Raw genomic sequence first — 20,099 nt, forward strand, 5'->3', positions numbered from 1 at the left:
AAACGAAAAATGCATTCAAACATTCATAATAAAACCACATGAAATATCTGCTCAAATCTGTTTAAAAAACGGAACTGTATTAAACATCCAATCTATTTTTCAATCTTATTCTCCAATGAGAAACCTGAAATCAACCATTTGGTGTTTTATTTCTGAATAATGAATGAAATATCTGCTCAAATGCAAGTGTTGAGTTGTGCTCACACACCTTGTCAAATCTTCACTGCAGAGTAGATTAACACCTGTGTAGGCCTACAGTACATGTGCCGTCCCCTGAAGCAAGTTAGTTACAAACAAAATAGTGGAATGTTCTATCGCCTACAGGCTACAGTAGCTACTATCTTTCCTTGTTCAACTAACCATGCAACATTATTCTCATTGTTTTCATTCTCTCATTCTATCCCCAGGCCATCAGGATGCTTAATGTGGACTCTATGGAACACTAACCCATCCATTCTACATTCATTGCAATGCACACACATCCACCTGCACACACTCACCGTTTACATTCACTTTAGACACTTTAAACACTTTTTAACACTTTACCATATTTCCGTCACCTGAACTCAAGCCCTAATGCACAGGCACTTTGTACTATAAGGGCTAGCACTAGCCGGCAGGCACTTTAAGGCAATATGCACTTTAAATGGAGCACTGAGCTCTTTTATGCACTGTAGCATTTTTTAATGTTTGTGAAATACTTCTTCTACTTCAGGGATTGCATTGTATGTATTCTTGTATGTTTTTATATTGTATGTTTTTTCCACTGTTTTATGATTAAATGAGCATTGCACCGAGACAAATCCCAATCAACCATGTGTTGAAATGGCGATAAAGTATGTATCTATCTATTTTATCTATTTATTACTAAAATATTTGCACTACATCTCTACCTCATTTTTGCATTTTGTACTTTAGTTTGTATATTGTATATTTTGTATAGTGTTTTGTCTTTATTCTTTTTACTTTCTTTACTGTATGAAGCACAATCTCAGATTATCAGGGGGCTCATACAGAACCAAGCATTTCACTGTAATGTACATTACATTATTATGTATACAACTTATATGTGACAAATAAAACTTTAACTTGAAACTTGAAAGGAGGGCTGTGGCTTCACCAAATAGTGCAAAGGTGCATTATGGGGACATACACCACAAGAGATAAAAACAAAGCGTCGATCTGCGGGTTTCATATTGATCATCAGAATTGCATGACTTTATGGGTCCAAGGGGCAAATGTGTAGAGTGAGGATAAATGGATATCTGTCGTATAAGGAGTTCTGAACTTTTAAAGTAAGAATGATATAATCTTCAATTATAGCGCCCCCATCAGGTCAATTGGGGTTATATTTATTGGAGAGCATTTACACACACCTTCCAATGGGTTCAATTTCATGTTGCTACCATTTACCATCTCACAGGAATTTGTGTAATCATTTCTGAAGGAGAAGAAAAATAATAGGGTTTCTGCACTTTGTGAAACTCTAATGAAAATAAAAGTGAAACATTTAAAATGGAGGACCCGTATGTAAAGAAGATGAAAGTATTTTTCTGGACTTCATCCTCTTAGCAGTTGTTTGTATTCAGCTGTACTGTATTGTACCCATTCTGCAGTTTGTTAATAAAGTTTTCAATCAATCAATCAATCAATCAATCAATGAGGTAGAATAATATCGGAGGTGCTGTGCATGACGGTAGTGCAGTTAATAAAGTGTGGGGGGGGGGGGGGGGGGGGGTTGTGTAGGTTGGTGAAAATGTTTAAATATGGCCAATTGCAGTGCATCTTAGTTCAATAAAGTATATACTGAATGTTACTTTTCTCCCTTAGCGTTTTCATTGATTATAACAGGGTTGACAGAACTATGGACTTTACATTGATAGCAGTAACACTGACATTGGTTATGTTTCCAAGAAATGTTACAGAGGTATGACACAACAAAATCAAACAATTCAAACCAATAGAATGTGGAAACATTCATCTTTATTATGACAAAAAGTGCAAAAAAGGTTTTAGAGACAAATGAAGAAATCCTGCATAGCATGCCGATGTCATACCTTGTATGTACATAATACCTACACAGACGTTAGAACTTGCAGTTGAGGATAAACTAAACATATCAGTAGTAAAAACAGAAATCACAATCAAAGTAAAAATAATTTCCAAACATTTATCAGTGCTTTGCGGGCCAATTCTTCATGTCATGTATCCAAATATCCAAGTAACCACATAACCAATAAATATCTCAGAGAATCTTTGAGATTATCATGGGTTAAAGCCCTGAAGGTGCTGATTTATTATTAATCTTCTTCAGAAATGTTAGAACAAATATTTCTTGCTGTCCAAGAAATATGACCCCAATCGGCCTGATGAGGAACCTATAATTAAAGGTCAGAAATGTTACGCCATTAGTCCAAATGTTGTTACCTAATACTAGGTAATGTTGGTTAACATTATCTTTGATTAACACATAGTGTTTAGCTGTAACATTTGGTAGCTGACATTAGTTATAATGTTTGGTAACTAATGTTAGGACTAATGCTAGCAAAAGTTTGCATTGTGGGGTAGATTAAGAGGACTGAATAACATCAAATATGTATAGTGGTGAAGCTGCTATTTGTTAAATTGACACCATAGCCACCATCGTGGATTTGCAGACAAAGATCAAAGGACCCTTTCCAGGTTCTGCATCCTGTGCAAAAACGATTCTCCTTCAGTGTGTAAATGACGTCCACGGCATTGCCTACACAACAAGGTAAAAGCGAAATACACTCAACACAAGCAGCTTTAATCTTCACACCCACATGTTGCCTATGCTACAATATTTGCAGAATACTAAACATTTGTGTCACGAGTATTTGAGTTAGAACACATGCAGTAGGCTAAGCAAATCTATGTCTTAGCAATTTAATTGCCTTTTACTACAACTCTCTGTTAACTCATTCAGCGCCAGACCGCATGTAGTCTTTTACCAACAAACTTGCAGTTCCGCGTTCGGGTTCTGCGATCTGATTGGCCACTGACGTACGCTAGTTCTGCCCCGCCAACTCTGCGGCGGTAAAATTGTGGGGTAAAATCAATTTATTTATGTCCCTAAATACATTTATTCATATCTTCCTATTATCAGGTCTCAGCCTGTATTTATTTGAGCATGTCTGTGGCCTGACTGAGGTGTCACAATCTATTTGTTACCGGAAGGGTCACTGCAGCTGTTGGTAAAAAGCCCCACAGCCCCAGAGGCCCAAGAACTGATGAGGTGACGGTTTTGGCTGACCACTGACAGGGAGCATTGTCAGGATCTAGAATAATGTATAATACCTATGAATCAATCCATTTATCAATTATAATAACCATAAGATATCTACAAATGTGTGTACCATTAAAATGTGTTATTATGATATGGTATTAAAACAGGCCTATGTGTCACCATGACCCCAGCTGTCTGAAACTACCAGGAGACAGATGTAATTCTAGACCCTTGTCATTTCAACTGTTTACCTTATATAGACATTGTTTAAAGTCCAGAACCTTTCTTCATGCTATTTTGGAAGAAAGGCACCTCATTCGCTCAGAACACCAACCAGCTGACTATAAAAATGACAATGTGATTCGGATCGGGAGACTTCTGCTCGGCCTTCACCAAAGCTAAGTTGGAACTCTCCACTCTCAGCTGTTTGTGTAAATACTCTGTAATATTGAATATTCACTCTGTAATAAATATTTGATTGCTAACACCCTCTCCTCATCTTTCAAGGTCAATAAAAGAATATGCCTTATCATTCCCTACACTAGTTCTGCCCCCCCAACTCCGCGGTAAGTTTTCTAACAGCTGTTTCCGCCTATGACTTTATGTGCAGAAAGTGTAATCTATTGATTGACTTGCATGACCTAGTCAATTCGGTAGAAGAGTCTGGTGGGCGAGATTATGCATGACCAGCCTGTGATCTAAAGAGCATATTACCTACAAATAGAATGCTCATGCGGTTTTTAGGCTACTGGTAGGCTATTCTTATGCCATCCTCACTCCGGCGTCAGAAGGTAGCCTAATAACTGGCATGTTTCAACACCAGTCGTCTGTCGTCTGATGTGGCTGCCGTTCTTATGGAACTCCACTCCACAAGAGCTCGATATTGAATGGCTACCTGTCAGCTGCTCAAACCTAGATACAGTAGAAACAGCTCGAAAGCACACATGGCTACACTCTGTATGCAGCAATGACCGCCTCCTGACCTTAGGCGGATTATAGCTACCCGAATAATCAAGATATTAAAACTCACTGCTCGTCCACCCAACGTAAACAGAGCAGGGATAAGCTTCAAATCACTGCAAGATCGCGCAATAATGAGGTTGTGTTTTGAACATTTATGTTGTGTTGATGGAATCACGTTAATATAGAGAGATGAAAACAATACGTTATTTCGATTGATATGAATTGGATAATGCTAGCAGGCTGCAGGCTGTTAGAGGCAGAACTAGCGTAACGTGCTGTTTGGGTGTAGAGAGAGCGTACGTCAGTGGCCAATCAGATCGCAGAACCCAAACGCGGAACTGCAAGTTTGTTGGTAAAAGACTACACGCCGCCAGACCCGAGGATAGTCGGGTTAACTCGCCATCGCTTGAGCGCCAATCACGAGTATAGTCGGGTTTTAATCGTTATTTCTTTTATTAGCGATATCCATTCATTTTCATCCATCCAGCCTGATGTTATCGTTGGGAATGGGTCTGAGCTCGCAAATACTGCCGCCTACGCCTTCCAGCTGGTATTTCACCCCATTGGGAATGGTGTAGTTTCTTTTCTGGGATGATCCGAGCCGTGCGGGCGGCGTCTATATTTTCTACAACGGAGTTCGGCGATTTGCAAATCTGATTGGCCACTGACGTTTCTGGTCATGTGACATGTGCGCCCAATAGCGTGACGAGCTGTGTCTTTGCCCATTTCCGCGTCGAACAGCCTGCAAAGCACCTGGCGTTCTATCGCCTAACCCTAACCCTAACCTTAACCAACTTCGAAAGAGTGCCTAAGCTTAACCGTCGGAATCAGGGCAGGCGTTCTATCGCCATGCTCTAAGACAAACTCTAACCTTAACCGACTTCGAACGAGCGCCTAAGCCTAACCAGTGTAGAAACTTGCGGTCCCACGATTGGGCGTACATGTCACATGACCAGAAATGACACTGGCCAATCAGATTAGCAAATCGCAGAGGGTTAAATACTCCCCGGGGGTTATCGGCGGGGTTTAAATACTCAGGCGAGGTAGGCCTCAACAACGATGGCATGGAAAAGTAACCCCGCCGCCCGTCAGTGTGTAATGGTCGGTAATGTGGTACGGACCTCCACGAGCAGTATTTGGAATGGCGATCAGATAATTGGATTATTTCTTTTGCATTACATCAGATACAAGGTAAGAACACTATATATAAATTTGATCGTTGATCTGATATTTATTTCTACCCCGATCGACGCTGTCTCTGTGTGTGTATGTGTGGCTGTGTGCCGTTGGTGGCAGGAGGGGGGGGGGAGCCCCGCGGTCCAGGGCTCTTTTCATTCTTTCGTACATGTTGACTGGAAGCAACTCACTGATAATCGACGGGTGTATTAGACCCATAGCTATAATTTAAGATATATTTTAAGCACTCGCAAATCTCGCAGTCCCCCCATTGATTAAAGCGGTGGCGTTCTATCGCCATCTCATGGATTAAACTCTGGCGCTGAATGAGTTAACAGAGTGATTAAATGTTATTTACATACTCATCCTACTCAGATGGTACAAACATTTCACAAACTTCATTAATCCGTCTATAAACGTACAAAATATATATACTCAGAAGCCATACAGGGCCATGATGACCATTCATTCACCTAACTAAAGACCTATAACAGTAAAGCAGTATTATTCATTTAGACAAGCAAGGAACCCTCAACTGTCCTTATGTTTTGATATATCTCATCCTTGTTGCATATTCTCTCTGTTAACTCTGTATTACAAAAAATTTAATACACACACAAAAATAGCTGTTGGCATCGGGGGACATATGTTGGCAAGCCACGAGGTTTTGCTCTATGCTCTGATGCTAGTTTCAATATTGCTCTCAGTGACTGAAATTGTATTATGTTGCATAACAACAGATTGACCATCATGTGCAAGGAGTGTGGCTGCCAGGGCACTGTTCAGAACCTCATTTGAACCCACAGACCCAAACTGGGAACTGGAACTCAATGAGGCACTCTGATCTGCCCCCTGTACACTGTGACCCCTGATCTCCAAGCCCTGCTCTGAGGACCCCTGTCCTGTCTGGGTGAACTGCGCTAAACCGACACTGGTCGCTACGCCTGAAGACGCTGACTCATTCTCAACCACTATCACTTCCCTGGACCTGGAGATGCTCCCTTGTGAAAAACCTGGCACTGTTGCAACATTCCCTGCGGTGCCTACTACCATCCCACTGCCTCCCTTGAAGAAGCTTCCTCCTTTGACGGTTTGCCCTGCCCCGGAGAGAACATGGCCTCCCCCGGAGATAACATGGCCGCCTCCCCCGGAGATAACATGGCCGCCTCCCCTGGAGATAACATGGCCGCCTCCCCCGGAGATAACATGGCCTCCCCCGGAGATAACATGGCCTCCCCCAGAGATAACATGGCCTGCCCCTCCACCCATTCCCACCTGCCTCTCTACAACTACCATGCCCTGGGAGCCATGGATTATCCCTTGACCCAGTGCTACTTGACCCATTGACTGCTGGGCATCCGCTGCCACAAGCAGCACCTGGGGCTGAGGCTCCACCACATACACCGGGGTGGCAGCGTAGTACAAGGTGGGCTGCTGGATAAGGAAAGTCGGGCCGGGAACCAGAACACTGTCCTGGATGTGCACCTTGGGAACGTTGGCTGATCCCGGAGCTCTCTCTCTGACGAGCCTTTCCTCCATGATGGTGGAGGATCCAGAAGTCACGTTGGATGCGTTGTGAGTGCTGACACGGTCCCGGTCTCTGAGAGTTTCCGTGTGGGTGTGAGTATGGGTATGAGTAGAGGTGGAAGGTCTCGCAGGAGAAACAGGTCTGGGTGGACAGACAGACACATGCACCTCCGCAGACTCAGTCTCCAAGGTAGAGCCTCGACAGATGTCGGCCAAGGTTTTGAACTTGGGTCCCAGGTCATTGAGGAAGTCAAGATCATCATTATTCTCCAAGAGGCTGCAGCAGCCCACTGAGCCCGCGAGGGACCCTTCACCCTCATGGTCGTAGATCAGCAAAGCGTCCCTCTCAATGGACTGCTGTGCAGCATGGTCAGCTTTCTGTGAACAGAGACAGTAGCTAGTGGTATGAGTATAATCTCAGTCATTTCAACAATATGAATGTTACAATGTTATAAGAAATAACTACACATGTGAACACAACAGCCCTTCAGAACCCTAACCCTGCCTGCTTGCCCACATGTACATGTATGTACCTAATATGTGTCACCTAGCAGCGCTTGCGACCACAACTCGGCCCGCCCCTTTGTTGGCTAGACCTTCTAGAGTTTTCTCTTTTTTTTTTATGTGTTTTTTTCTTTTCTTCACATTATTATAAATTGAATGTATAAGTACTTGTTTACTATAAAAACGAACAGTTAGAATATCTAAAATAGTGTCAAACCTGTGTTTAAATTTAGGTTGTTCACGGACTTTATTTCAATGAAACGGGGGCGTAATTACTGTATTTGCATGTGAATCAAACCTAGCCTGCAGCCCGCAGAGATTTACATTGGGGGAGTGTTTGAAGCGACGCACTGGCTGTTTACACTTTCAATGGGATTAGCACTCTGGATCAGAAAGAGATGAATGCATTGGATCTAATGAACGAGTACATGAACTTTGGTAAACCAGTTGATTCAGTCTCTGGCTCTCTGCTCACCGGTGAAAACACCGCGCTATTCAACGAAATTAACTGAGATCGGTCGAGATGCGTCTGCATGGGTAAGTTTAAGAATGTTTGTTTATGTTTACAGTAGCATGTTTACAATTCCGCATCTTTGATAAAACGACACCAAGTTTTTCTGCCGACCACAAGTCCAACCATGTCACGTTTATTACATTAACGTTAGCGTTCGTCTTGTTTACATCAGGGTCCCCCATTTTCAATGCATCATAACATTGACATACATGAACACAACGCATTGTAACGTTAACGCACCTGTCAACTCTACTTTACTATGGAATATACATGTATATTATCGCGACGCGTCGTCACAGACTAAACAGTGTTGTGAACACAACACATTGTAACGTTAACGCAGCTGTCAACTGTACTTTACTATGGAATATACATGTATATTATCGCGACGCGTCGTCACAGACTAAACAGTGTTGTGAACACAACACATTGTAACGTTAACGCAGCTGTCAACTGTACTTTACTATGGAATATACATGTATTGTTAGAAAATGTTTTGGATCTAAATCACTTGGAGTTTGAAAGTGATATCAGAAGAAACTACTCAACCTCGGCTGTCTTTAACTATGATTGAACACAACACTCTAACTCACCATGTTTAGATAATAAAGTACTCAACCTCTACTTGTCTACTGTCTGACTGAACACAACACTCTAACTTACCATGTTTAGATAATGAAGTACTCAACCTCTACTGTATTTAACTATGAGTGAACACAACACTCTAACTTACCATCTTTAGATAATGAAGTACTCAACCTCTACTGTATTTAACTATGAGTGAACACAACACTATAACTTACCATCTTTAGATAATAAAGTACTCAACCTCTACTGTATTTAACTATGAGTGAACACAAAAGTTAGAGTGTTGTGTTCACTCATAGTTAAATACAGTAGAGGTTGAGTACTTCATTATCTAAACATGGTAAGTTAGAGTGTTGTGTTCACTCATAGTTAAATACAGTAGAGGTTGAGTACTTCATTATCTAAACATGGTAAGTTAGAGTGTTGTGTTCAGTCAGACAGTAGACAAGTAGAGGTTGAGTACTTTATTATCTAAACATGGTGAGTTAGTGTTGTGTTCATTCATAGTTAAAGACAGCCGAGGTTGAGTAGTTTCTTCTGATATCACTTTCAAACTCCAAGTGATTTAGATCCAAAACATTTTCTAACAATACATGTATATTCCATAGTAAAGTACAGTTGACAGCTGCGTTAACGTTACAAGGTGCAAGGTGGAGAGCTGTAAACAAGACGAAAGTGTATGGATGCAGGGTCCATGTGTGTGTGTGTGTGTGTGTGTGTGTAATAACAACAAGTTTATAATCTCAGCACAGATTGCAGAATGGGTACAGTACAATACAGCTCAATACACACAATTGTTAAGGGGATGCAGACCTGAGAAAGACTTTCGTCTTGTTTACATCAGGGTCCCCCATTTTCAATGCATCATAACATTGACATACATGACATACAGGTAGACAGTACTGCTACATCAGTGTCTAAGAGAGGTGATGAGCATCAGATAGCAAGGTGGAGAGCTACATAACATTAGGTTGTGGTGGCTAGGAGGGATATGAGAACTGTGTGTGTGTGTGTAGTTTAAGATGCTGCATCACCGCTTAGCCACTGAGTCCAGCTAGTTTAAGATGCTGCATCACCGCTTAGCCACTGAGTCCAGCTAGTTTAAGATGCTGCATCACCTCTTAACCACTGAGTCCAGCTAGTTTAAGATGCTGCATCACCTCTTAACCACTGAGTCCAGCTAGTTTAAGATGCTGCATCACCTCTTAACCACTGAGTCCAGATAGTTTAAGATGCTGCATCACCTCTTAACCACTGAGTCCAGATAGTTTAAGATGCTCATCACCTCATGACATGAGGACCGTGCGTATGTGTAGCTAGGAGTGATATGATAAGCAGTGTGTAAGCAGCTTGCAGAGCTACATAACATTAGGCCCATGCCACTGAGTGAGGACTTTGTTGCTTTTTCTCGTTGTGACATAGATTTAACAATAATTCTGGTGTCAAAGCAGCATGGGGGGGGGGGGGGTACATAGCTTCACAGTCCTATACAGTCCAGATAGGGGGTCCTGGAGAGACAGGGGTCCTGAGGAGAGAGAACTCTGATTCAGCAGCACTTAATTATGTTAATGTTATTCAGGTGAGGGGCGTTGCTGGAGGGGGGTTTGTTGACGCCCAGTTGAAACTGTCTGAAGTGTGAAAAGTTGCCTTCCTTTGAGACACCTTTTCACCTCTTTGGTAATCTAGAACACAGCCAGTTTTAGAAGTTATAATTGGGCACATCGTGTTCAAAACATTCTCAGATGTCAACATATGACACATCATTTGAAAGCTTAGATTCTGTACTTTAGCAATCTGGAATAATCTGAAAAATGAAAATGTAGAGATCTGGTATAAAGCGCTGTGAGGTGACACATATGTCATATTATTATTGTTTGTACATTGTCTGTACATGTCTGCTGTACATATTTAGCATGATGTGTTTTTAACCTGTTCTTAACTGTATGCTATATATGTTATGCTTTCTTTTTTAGCTGCTTTTTAACACCAGGCCCAGGGACAACAGTCGGAAATTAGCTTTCGCTAACACTGTCTCACACATTATGTTCATTAATGTGTGCTGTCCCTGTTCAAATAAAGTTTCAACTAAACTAAACTAAACTATAACATATCATGTACTGTGTCATGTAGTTATAGTCCAAGTCCTCACATATTGTCCGGCAAATACTAACTATGTAAAACATTTTACAGGATATGAAGAACATCTATATGGACCCACTCCACAACAACAAAAGCACCAAATGTGTTGCCACTTTTACTGAAAGCAGCTACTTGTAGCATTTTTACATCAATAAGATCAAAGTAATCCAGCGCACACAAAGTGTTTGTAAGGAGTTTTTAAGGAGAAAACACAGGTGAAAATGGTGATTTGGCTGGATAGGTCAATTTTGAGATATTATCATATTTCTACAACTACTGTAAAATAATACATAAATTAGGTTATAGTTATTATTATTATTATTATTATTATTATTATTATTATTATTATTATTATTATTATTATTATTATTATTATTATTATTATTATTATTATTATTATTATTATTATTATTATTATTACTACTACTTTAGTTTCATAATTCATATAAAGCAATCAAAAATTATAAATATAAAATGTATCAGCTGCATTATGTACTGCATTATGAACTCTATGTCACGATAATAATGTGCCCCCCCCCAACATCGGTATATCACGATTATGTTCACATATGCAAAATCACAATATAAATAATCCAGGAGCCTGCACACTTAAGAAGGCACTAGCCCAAATTATTGTGCACAAGACTAGGCAAGCCTAAACCATGCGTGTATCAACAATGGAGTCAGTTAGTCAGATAGTCAGATAGGGACATTCACTAGTGTAGGCCAGCCACATTATCTTCTTCAGAATATATATTTTTCTGGTTTTCAAGCACCAATCAAAGCAACATAATTGCAATTATATATATAAATAGGGTGAGAGGGGACAGTCTTACTTTACTCCACTATTATATTATATTATGTATTGATGTTAAAATTCTGTAAAAACAGTAGCTGTTTTAATTCCTGGCATTGATTATGGTCATTTCAAGCTATTTAAATTTAGCTGAGGTGAATCTGTGTGTCTCTACTAGTGCAGTGCCCTTTCAAGGCGTGGCTGTTTGGAGTGCATGCCTTTTCAAGGCGTGGCTGTTTGGAGTGTGTGCCCATTCAAGACGTGGCTGTTTGGACTGTGTACCCGTTTGGAAAGGGCCAATTGCTTGGCTCCCAGTATTGCTGCTTGTAGCGTTGTTGGGGGCTTTTAGCATTGTCGGGGGGCTTGTAGCGTTGTCAGGGGGCTTTTAGCGTTGTCGGGGGGCTTGTAGCGTTGTCAGGGGGCTTGTAGCGTTGTCGGGGGGCTTGTAGCATTGTTGGGGGGCTTGTAGTGTTGTCAGGGGGCTTGTAGTGTTGTCGGGGGGCTTGTAGCGTTGTCAGGGGGCTTGTAGCGTTGTCAGGGGGCTTGCCCATTTGGAGCACGTGGCTGTTCGGAATGCGTGCCCATTCAGAGTGGGCAGATAACTTTGACCCCGGAAGTTCTGCTTGCAGTGTTCCCGAAAACTGCTCATCCGATCGATTTCACGCTCAATACTGCACTATTCCTCTATTCCTGAGTCCTAAGCAACACACCCTGCAGAGCATGAAGTTGATTGGATGAGCGGTTCTCAAGATATGCAGACACACACTATAGTGCCACCATCTGGCCAAATGGCACGAAATTCACCACCGGACACCCCTGAGTCCTCAGAAATACACCCTCAGAGCGTGAAGCCAATTGGATGGATGGTTGAGATATATGAAGGAAGGACGGACGGACGGACGGACAGACAGACAGACAGACAGACAGACAGACAGACAGACAGACAGACAGACAGACAGACAGACAGACAGACAGACAGACAGACAGACAGACAGACAGACAGACAGACAGACAGACAGACAGACAGACAGACACACAGACAGACAGACAGACAGACAGACAGACAGACAGACAGACAGACAGACACACAGACACACAGACACACAGACAGACAGACAGACAGACAGACAGACAGACAGACAGACAGACACAAACACACTATATGGCACCATCTGGCCAAATGGCACCAAATTTGACATTGGACACCCCTCCCCTGGGTCCTCAGCAATACACCCGCAAAACAGGAAGCCAATCGGATGGATGGTTCTTGAGATATGCAAAGGACAGACACGCACACACAGATTCCTTCCTTTTTAGTTAGATGACCAGTGACTGAAAAATAACTGGAAAATATACAAATAAAAATTCAAGTAATTCAAATTCCAGACAAAACCATCACGCTTGCAGTGATTCCAGAAAGGGAACTTTAGAAAATAACATGTTCAGATGCTTACACTTGAGTAGTAGTCGTCCAGGAATCCTTCAGACAGGGCCATCCCATCATACGCCCCAGCTCCAAATCTGGAGAAGCGCTCTTGTCCCGTCATGACTCCATCAGTCACGTGTCTCATGTCTACGAATCCCAGGTCCTGGTGGAACCCTTGGAACTGGTTTATGTTGTCTGTTGTTAAAAAGGACGAGGAGTTGAAGCCACCACCTGCTGCCGAACCTCCTCCAGCTGCACCTCCTGCCACCAGTCCTCCCACAAACCCTTTCCCGCCATATTGGTTCACATTCACGGCCTTGATGGATCCATGATCCACCTCTACAGGGACTTGAAGAAGAGCAAGTTCCTGTGAGAGAAGAGTGAAAGCCAATCAGAAATATTCAAAGTTTATGAAACTTAAAGGCGGGGTAAAGTGAAAATATGTATGTGTTCTGAGTTTGTCACACCACAGAAAAATTTGTTATTAACCACCCAGCCAAACTTGAATGATTAGAAAACGTTATTAACTATAGAACTAGCTCAAAAAAGCGAATCTGGCTGCTCAGACCATGTCTCAGGATGGTCGGATCACACTTGATTGACAGCTCCCTTTTCCATTCAATCACTAAAATGTTGCTATAAACTACCAAACCAACAAATGGACCCTATTTGGTTAGAAAGCTAATCTTGCCATCTCAACTAACTTGAAAACTAGGTCAGACCACCAAAATCTGTGTTTTTATTTAACTATACCAACCGGAGTATGGCATTAATCTTTTTAGCATTTTTCCATTCACATACATGAAATGGTTAGCATTAGCTTAAATGTTTTACTAGGTTAGACCACCCAAATCTGTGTTTTTATTTAACTATACCAACCGGAGTATGGCACTAGTTGTTTAAGCATTTTCCATTCACATACATGAAGCGGTTAGCATTAGCTTTACTATGCTACATTTTTGTTAAACACATTGAGTGCCACGCCCCTTCCGGGAAGTGACCCCTTCCTTGCCGTATTTGTTCTAGGTGGTGTTTTCTGTACTGTACTGTTCCATGTGTCTTTTTATGTTTTTTGTGGTGTATTGTCGCAGCTACCACCTGCACCGTGCTTGAATTCCACCGGCCTGGCAGTGTGGCAATAAAAGGAACTTGAACGTTGTCATTTTTCGCCTGATTAGCGGATCTTCCTGAAATCAACGCTAGATCATTATTACTATCCTTCCACGCATGCAATGTGGTGGTTTTCAAACCCAGATATCCATATATTTAGTAGGCCTACATATGCTTCTCATTACCACCCCCCCCCCCCCCCCCCCACACTTTTTCTCCTTATTTTCTATTTTTCTCCCATCCCAATTTCGTGTATCCAATTCTCCCCTCCCCTGTCTTGAACGTTGCTCGACTATGCCCCCCACTGGTCGGTTGTAGAGAGGATAGAAGCCTTGCATCACGTGTTCCCTCCACTTATTTACTCATTAGGACCAGGAGTTGTATCGATCAAGGGGGCCAAGCACAGCTACAAGCTAAGAGCACTTTAGTTCACTCCAACAACTCCAACCCCCGACGCATGTGACAGGGCATCCAGGCCATCACGGACTATAAACCCACCAACAACTCTCCCCCAACCACTGACCCCTCCCTCCCTGTGATGAGCTCAATAACTTTTATGCCCGCTTTGACAGGGACAACCAGGAGGCACCCATCAAGGCCGCTCTCCCTGCTAACCTCCAACCCCTCACTCTCTCCCCCATCGACATGTGTACTGCTCTGAGCAGGACTATAATGCGTGTAAGGCGGCTGGCCCTGATGGCACCCCCGGCCGTGTGCTCAGAAACTGCACTGAGCAGCTGACTTCTTAACTGACATCTTCAACTAGCTCAGGCGGTTAAAACCACCTCCATCGTGCCGAAACACTCCTCTGCCACAGGCCTCAATGACTGAATAAATCATTGTATGAATGGAATTCTGAAAAATGTTGTGACTCATTTACGAGTTTAAACTCCACTACAAGCAAGTTGTTAATAGCTTCAGCTCTGACATGTTTCAAAACATGCATTGCTCTAGGCGACCATCTTCTCCCTCTTGTTACATCCACACTGGTCAAACACAGTACCTTGTCTTCTCCCTGTCCCTCTGTGTGATATGAGATCAGCTGCTCCTTGGCCTCGAACGGCATGGCCTTGAAGTCTCCCATGGCCCCCACGCCTCCACACAGGCAGAACAACAGCAGGAGGGGCACCACTGCAAAAATACACACATTTCAACACTGACTCTCAGTACCACGGTGGCATGGTAGCACAGTGGTTAGCACTGCTGCCTCACAGCAAGAAGGTCCTGGTTCGAACCCCAGCAGGCCTGTGTGAAGTTTGCATGTTCTCCCTGTGTTTGGGTGGGTTTTCTCCAGGTACTCTGGTTTCCTCCCACACAATAAACACATGCATGGTAGGCAGGGACTACAGATGAAAACTAGCTCATTAGCTAATTCGGGCACATTTACATTGATGTGGAAACTGAAGATGTTGATTAATGTCCACTGTCCATGGGTAAAAAATAAATAAATGACTTAACTGACTTGACTTAACCACTATATAAAACAGATTGAGAAACACTGCTGCTGGTACATGACAGGAATGAACCTGTTGCAGAAATCATCCATCAATCACTTGCCAGTATTGTTTATTTCCTTTTTAGGTCATGGGAAATATAACAAACATTATTTCTGGAACACAAATTCTACAAAACGTCTGATGCCCTTTTTAGGTAATCTTTTTCCGAGCAGGCTGAAACAGGTAAGGTCAGACATCCTCCAAGAGGATCTTATCAGGTGACAAGGGGAAAGGACACCGGCGGAGTTTAACCCTTTCACTACCACACTGCCAAATGGTTAACACTTTGGCTGCCGGAAGACGTTTTTAGGCGTCCTTCCCCGCCATGCTCAAGTTGCCGAAGACGCCGTAACTCGTCTTTGATATCAATATTTCAAAAATCTGTGATCGAAATCATATTTTCTTTCCGGAGCCCTGAGATGTACTGGTGAGCTCCCATCAACTGTTTAACGGTTCGAGAGCGCCATCTGGTGGCCGATCGGCAGAGAGGAGGGGCTCGCCAAACAGGAAGTGCTCATCCTATGTGCTCCGGGCACTCGCGATCGGTAGCCGGACTCCATCTCAACACACTGGATGATCAATCGCTCGCCCTAACTCAATAAATAACGTTATTTGGACGTATATAGTATTATACAACCTGAAAATGGTTCATCTGGATAAACATCCCATAATCGAAAACGGTCTACACCACGCTGATAGTCCAACGGCGTGAGGAAGATACGGTAAGATTCAGCGTTATTTTTGAACGTGTTCGATATAAACTGCTCTGATGAACATATGACCCACACTAGATGAATGATATAACGCTGCCCACGGAATTATAAACGATCCCCCGCCCATCCGGTCAACATCAGATGATACGTAGAAACTTCTAGAAGTACGTCCAATTGAAATTTTTTATATCGCGCCGATTGCCATCAAACTGTATTTCATCATCAATATAATGCATTTGGGGCTATAGATCACATTCTGGAGAAAGCTGCAGAAAGAGATGAAAACATACTTATACATTAGACCATATTTTACTATGAATATGTGAATGAAAAAGTTTAACGTTGCTACACAATGAACAATACATATAGGACTTTGAATGGGCCATAATAATGGCAATTTAGCAATAGAATTTAAAAAGTTATAGCCCTGCAAAGAAGGGGTACTTATCCATAGACAAATAGAGCTGGCAACCTATGGTATATCATGAATTTAGCCTTAGGCAATCAAAGTGTTAACCCTTTCACGGCGACAATACAGAAGGTTAACCCTTAGGCGGCTGGGTGGCGCAGCGGACATTGCGCTCGTCACCAACGCAAGAGACACCGGGTTCGAATCCGGCTGTCGGCGTTGCCTCCGGCTTGGGCCGGCCGTCATACTAACTCAATTGGCAGAGTTAGCGGGTGGGAAGTCGAAGGGTGGTAATCTGGACGTTGTAAACAGCTACTCCTACAGGTCGGTTGGGGCGCCTGCACAGCAAAGACAGGAGATGGCGGGGGCAGTGTGAGCCTCCTACACCTTACTCCTCGCCAAATGAGAGTCCGCGCTGGCAGGTGAAAAGATGCGACTGGCTGCCTGCACATGTATCGGAGGGGACATGTGACGGGCTTCTATCCTCCCTACAACCGGCCAGTGGGGGGCACATGCAAGCAACATTCAAGACAGGGGAGGGGAGAATTGGCACGTGAAAAAAATTGGATGGGAGAAAAATAGAAAAAGGAGGAGAAAAAGTGGATCAAAAAAGAAGGTTAACCCTTTCACTGTAGTGTGGTAGTGAAAGGTTAACGACAGGTTATGTATATAACCTAGTTATATGAGTACTGGCTAAGCGTCCCGCTCTTAAGCCATACCGAGATATACCTCATCTCATGTACCTACTGTACACCATCAACGAAAAACAAATACACCCACCACCTGCCAGGCCCGCCCCTATAGAGGCGTACTATAAAGTACTAGGCGTGGTCACCACTCACTCTTCCTCGTAAAAAAACAGTTTCCAGGAAAAGATTCCCCAAGGGAACTCAGGGCCGCTTAAGAGCGGGACGCTTAGCCAGTACTTCCTAATGAAGGGGGGGCGCAGTCAACTCCACCGAGTGCGAGCAAGAGGGAACTAGAACCCCTTGAACACACAGCACAGGCGGAACCACGTGTGACCCAACACACTGTGGCCCATACCCACACACCCCTGCTACCCTACCAAAGGACGGGAAGCAGGAGAGGCCACAGACCCCAGAACCGCCTGGGAGACAGAACCCCCGGTCATGTCCATGAGGTATAACCTTACGAAGTGGCCCGGGGAGGACCATGAAGCTGCAGCACAGATGTCCTCCACCGAGGCCCCACCCAGCAGAGCGGCAGAGGCTGCCACCCCACGAGTGGAGTGCGCCCTGACGCCCCCAGGGGGATCCAGCCCGGCCAACGTGTAGCAGAGGGCAATGCCCTCGCACAACCAATGGGACAGGCGCTGTTTCGATAGTGCCTTACCGGCACGAGAACCACCGTGACAGACAAAAAGCTGATCGGTAACCCTGAGGTCCTGAGTACGGCTGAGGTAAATTCCCAAAGCACGGACCGGACATGACAGGTGAAGGCCCGCCTCTAACTCACTAGCGTGAGGAGGCAGATGAAACGCCTGAACCACAATATCCCTGGAGCGGAAGGAACTCCGGATATTCTTAGGCACGAAGGCAGGATTAGGCCGCAGAGTGGCACCGCAATCGGAACGAAAAGACAGGCACTCTGGACGTACCGAAAGAGCACAGAGCTCACCCACGCGTTTAGCGGAGGTGACGGCCAGCAAGAACGCGGTCTTGAACGACAGCCGTCCCAACAGCGCTTGCTCAAGCGGCTCAAACGGGGCCAAGGACAACCGACCAAGGACCAATTGAAGATCCCAACTCGGATCCAAAGAGCGTTGCACCGGCTTAGCGCATCGAGCGCCAAGCAGGAAACGCTTCACAAGAAGGTGGCTGAACAAGACATCCCCCTCAAATCCCTCATGATAGGAGGATATAGATTAGCTGCTGCATATACCCTCACCGTCGAAGCCGACAGTCTATCAAGGAGAGACTGGAGGTAACCAAGGACAGCATCCAGGGGGCAGGAGACTGGGTCCCGGCCCCCCGCCTTACACCACTCTTGGAACATACGCCATCTGCCCGCGTAAAGCGCGACAGTGGAGGGAGCATGCGCATTCCGGATGGTATCAACCACAGAAGGGTCCATCCTCTCCAGACTTACCCTCCCACCAGCCACACCATCAGACGTTGGCCCAACACTGGGTACTGAAACAGCGACCCGTGTTGCTAAGAGAGGGCCGTCGCCGACCAAGGAATAACCCAAGGCGGAGCGACCAGTAGCTGGATCAAGACCGGGAACCACACTGCCGTGCCCCGGTCCGGTGCGACCAGGATCACCGTCCTGCGCTCCCTCCGTATCCGCTCCAACAGCTGACTCAACAGCTGTACAGGAGGAAAGGCGTACAGAAAGCCGGGCGGCCATGGAAAGATCGAGAAGGCATCCACCCCCAAGGGAACCCGTGAATGAGGCGTCGGTGAAGACCGTGACGTGTGAGCGCCTGCTGCCCATGGGGACCCCAATGGTGAGGATACCCTACCTCCTCCAATGGGCGAGATCTCCCCATATCGACAAAGGAACCGTCAACCGTTTCCATTTGCCCCTCACCGGATCTATTCCCATAGAGAAGAACCACCTCTGTATCCTCCTCATGAAGAGGAGGCCAAGCAGATGCCATCATACCGAGCAGGCGCATCACTTGCAGCGCCGTGACCGTCCCTCCCAGACGGAAACCCCCGAGCGCGTGTAGGATAGACACCCTCTGCTGCTCCGAGAGGGTTACAATCATGGGTCAAGCCCAAGTACTCCACCTGTTGACTGGGAAGAGGCGTACTCTTCTTCCAGTTCACAGCAAAACCGAGCCTGGTGAGGAATTCCACCACCAGCCTGGTATGAGACCTGGCAACCTCCTCCGACCGGCTGAGGAGTAGAATGTCGTTGAGATAGAATAGAACCCGTATTCCCCGATGACGTAGAGGCTCCAGCGCAGTCGCTACGCACTTGGTGAATGTGCGGGGAGCCAGAGAATAGCCGAACGGCAACCTCTGGTACTCGTACGCTACGCCCTGAAACAGGAACCGCAGGAACTTCCTGTGAGGAGGGAAAATTGGGATGTGAAAATACGCATCCTTCAGGTCTATGGAGGTGAACCAGTCTCCCCTTCTGACAGCAAGCAGCAGGAGTTTGATGGTCAACATTCTGAATGGTCTCGCTACAATCAGACGATTGAACGCGGACAGATCCAGTATAGGTCTGACCCCTCCCGTTTTTTTGGGCTCCTCTCTCGGGACCACGACTACGGCCTGCTTCGCCAACAGAGATTGGATCTCGTCGGCCAGGGCTGTCACTGCTTCTGACCCTGACAATAGGGTCGGCACCAAACCTGAGAACGGAGGGTGGGGTTGTGCGAACTGCAAAACAAGCCCCTCCCTCAACGTTCTCTCTATCCACCCCTCCAAACGGCATTCTTGTCGCCATATGTGAAAATAATCCCACAGCGCACCCGCCGTCAACTGACGCTGGGCCGCAAGGAACAGTAGATAGTT

The 20,099-nt window shown here is 44.7% G+C and overlaps 1 protein-coding gene across 1 annotated transcript in view; it reads right to left on the minus strand.

The window, feature by feature from the left end:
* Positions 1 to 1,961: 1,961 nt before the first annotated feature.
* dsg2l (desmoglein 2 like) overlaps positions 1,962 to 20,099 on the minus strand; it is a 30,714-nt gene continuing 12,576 nt past the window's right edge. Inside the window, exons 12-14 of the mRNA XM_084327934.1 lie at positions 14,994 to 15,121; positions 12,909 to 13,247; positions 1,962 to 7,291 (exon numbers count right to left, since the gene is read on the minus strand). Coding sequence (XP_084184060.1) covers positions 6,059 to 7,291; positions 12,909 to 13,247; positions 14,994 to 15,121 — 1,700 coding nt within the window. The 3' untranslated portion in view covers positions 1,962 to 6,058. The remainder of the gene's footprint in view (positions 7,292 to 12,908; positions 13,248 to 14,993; positions 15,122 to 20,099) is intronic.

The sequence above is a fragment of the Notolepis coatsorum genome (assembly GCF_963971535.1).
Source record: "Notolepis coatsorum genome assembly, chromosome: 13".
Taxonomy (NCBI): domain Eukaryota; kingdom Metazoa; phylum Chordata; class Actinopteri; order Aulopiformes; family Paralepididae; genus Notolepis; species Notolepis coatsorum.